Source organism: Impatiens glandulifera, chromosome 2, assembly GCF_907164915.1.
Source record: "Impatiens glandulifera chromosome 2, dImpGla2.1, whole genome shotgun sequence".
Classification (NCBI taxonomy): Eukaryota; Viridiplantae; Streptophyta; class Magnoliopsida; order Ericales; family Balsaminaceae; genus Impatiens; species Impatiens glandulifera.
In genome coordinates, this window is record NC_061863.1 from 55,741,535 (window position 1) to 55,744,438 (window position 2,904).

At 37.9% G+C, this 2,904-nt stretch overlaps 1 protein-coding gene across 1 annotated transcript; it reads left to right on the forward strand.

Moving 5' to 3' along the window:
- The first annotated feature begins 214 nt into the window (after positions 1-214).
- Positions 215-1,961, forward strand: LOC124925474 (7-deoxyloganetin glucosyltransferase-like). The gene is made up of 3 exons (XM_047465482.1): positions 215-762; positions 880-1,198; positions 1,286-1,961. The coding sequence occupies exons 1-3, from the start codon at positions 216-218 to the stop codon at positions 1,905-1,907; spliced, it is 1,488 nt and encodes a 495-aa protein (XP_047321438.1). The 5' UTR covers position 215; the 3' UTR covers positions 1,908-1,961.
- Positions 1,962-2,904: the final 943 nt, after the last annotated feature.

Consider the following 2,904-nt stretch of genomic DNA (forward strand, 5'->3'; position numbering starts at 1 on the left):
TTTTATTGTGTTTCGGTTACGTCGTGTTTCATTTATCGACATAATCATATAAAAGCATCCCGATCAAACATTGGTTAAACCAAGTATTTGAAGGTTATATATATACTATTATACCATTTCCGAATCCAAACTTGGGAGCCGCCCTGCCTAACTGCCTAAGTGCAAGCTTATAAATAAGAAAGACCTTTACAATCTAAAGAAAGAAAAAAGAGAAAATGAGTTTAGATGAAGTGAAAAACATGCATAACAATGATGAAACTAATTTGTCTAAGAAAGCTCCTCATGCAGTGGTGATACCATATCCAGCTCAAGGTCATATTAAGGGCATGTTAAAGATGGCCAAGCTCCTACACCACAAGGGCTTCCACATCACCTTTGTCAACACCGAGTTCAACCACCGCCGCTACCTCAAGTCCCGAGGTCCCCACGCCATGGACGGAGCCCCCGGTTTCCGGTTCGAGACCATTCCCGATGGACTCCCTCCTTCTAATGAGGACGCCACTCAGGATGTGCCCGCACTCTGCCAGGCCATTCGTACTGTTTTCCTTCCTCCGTTCATGGATCTCATTCGAAGGATCAACCGAGACGGCTTGAGCCCTCCTGTAACGTGTACACTCTCCGACGGGGTCATGCCCTTCGCTATTGATGCGGCGGAGCAACTAGGGATCCCGGTGGTGACTTACTATACTTTTGGGGCTTGTGGTTTCTTAGGATGGGATCAATATCGTCCCCTTATGGATAGGGGACTTACACCGCTTAAAGGTAATAGTTAATTATATTAAGAATACCATATTTATCAATTAACTTATTATATAACTTACTATACCACATTTGTTACAAATTTAGTTTGAGCTAAACAAATAAATTTTTATTATGCAGACGAAAGTGAGCTGACTGAGGAGTATTTAAACACTAAGGTGGATTGGTTACCCGGATTCGACAACCTTCGAATCCGTGACCTACCCGCCTTATTCCAAACAACCGATCCGAACCACCCAATCTTCCACTTAGCCATGGAAGCAGCCGAAGCAGTCCCTCGAGCATCCGCGCTAGGCATCGAAACCTATGAATCTCTCGAGCCCAAAATTCTCAACTACCTCTCCACCAAATTCCCAAACGTTTTCGCCGTGGGACCTCTCCAATTACTCCTCAACCGAATCTCTTCCACTTCAAATTCGCCTTATCTAGACTCGGTCGGGTATATACTGATTAAATCTGACGTTTATTTTTTGTATAGATAGATAAAAGTTAATGATTGATGATCATTGTCTTTAACAACAAAAAGGTATAACATGTGGGTGGAGGCGCCAGAATGCCTAAAGTGGCTGGATTCCATGGGTGACAAAACGGTGGTATATGTGAACTTCGGTAGCATCACTCCCGTGACTCCGCAACAATTTATCGAATTCGCGTGGGGTTTGGCCAACAGCAAGCAGCACTTCCTGTGGATCATCAGGCCCGATATGGTTATGGGGGAATCCTCTGTTCTTCCTCCGGGGTTCTTAGAGGAGACGAAAGGGAGATGTATGATCGCAGGCTGGTGCGATCAGGATGAGGTTCTAAACCACCCGGCAGTGGGAGGATTCTTAACACACAGCGGGTGGAATTCGACCATTGAGAGTTTGTCGGCTGGTGTGCCGATGATTTGCTGGCCTTTCTTCGCGGATCAACAGACGAATTGTAGACATGCTTGTGAGGAGTGGAAGGTGGCTCTAGAGATTGATAATGATGTGAAGAGAGTTGAAGTGGAGAAGCTTGTGAAAGATTTAATGGAGGGGGAGAAGGGGAAGGAGATGAGATGTAATGCTTCGGTGTGGAAGAAGCTGGCAGAAACGGCCACAACTGAAAATGGATCATCATCTATTAATCTCGACAAGCTCATAAGTGTCTTACTATCCAAAGTCTAGCTTTTACTTTCACATAAATAAATAAATAAGGTGTGAGGTTTGAGCTTTGAGCAGTCATTCATGTGATATCGGTTTAATTTGTTTAATCCCATGAATTGAACCTATTTGTCCAATTCTCCAGTTTTAAAATAAAACCTTGAAGAACAGATTAAGTGATATAAAAAACCTTGAAGATTTGATATAATTAATAACATGCATGAAGTCAAATTGAATCAATTTATTAATTAGAGGTGTCTTTCGTCTACAAACAAGATCATGAAATTTCAAATCTGATAGTGATTAATTGATCAACAATTAACAATTGAATTAGTCTATTGCATAATGCAATACAACATAATGGTGTAAATAAACTGATCAAATCGTCCAAACCGAACATAATATCAAACTGAATTCATTATTGTTTCTTTTTTTATAATCTGATCTCAACATTTCTGTTTATAGGTTAACGCATCTAAAACCGTTCAAACCAAATAAATGTTTAAAAATAAATATTTAAATAATATATATACAAAAATCGAACATTAAACCGACATTTCTGAATAATATATTATAATTATCAGGTAATCGCACACATTTAAACTAATAAAACTGAGAAGATATCATGAACTTAAAAACTTGTCAGTAGAATATCAAAATGGTTGACTATTTTTAGTGTAATATTTATTAAAAAAAAAAGTTAATATATGTACATTTTTGTTTTTGAAATTAGACTAGTAATTAATGAATTATGTTATGGTTATATTTGTTCATCTAATGAGAATATGTATCTTTTGTTGTTATTATATATATATATATATATATATAAAATAAATTTTAACAAAAATTTTAATTGATCAAACCGATTAAACTAACGTTAACAATTTGGATGTTCATTTCGGTCAATAAACTGACCAAATTGAACCGTTTGCAACCTTAGGACACCCGTCTAACAAAAGAAAAAAAAGAATTGTCGTTTTCTTCCTTCGCTAATGAATATTCAAGGAAAAAATAATTTCAA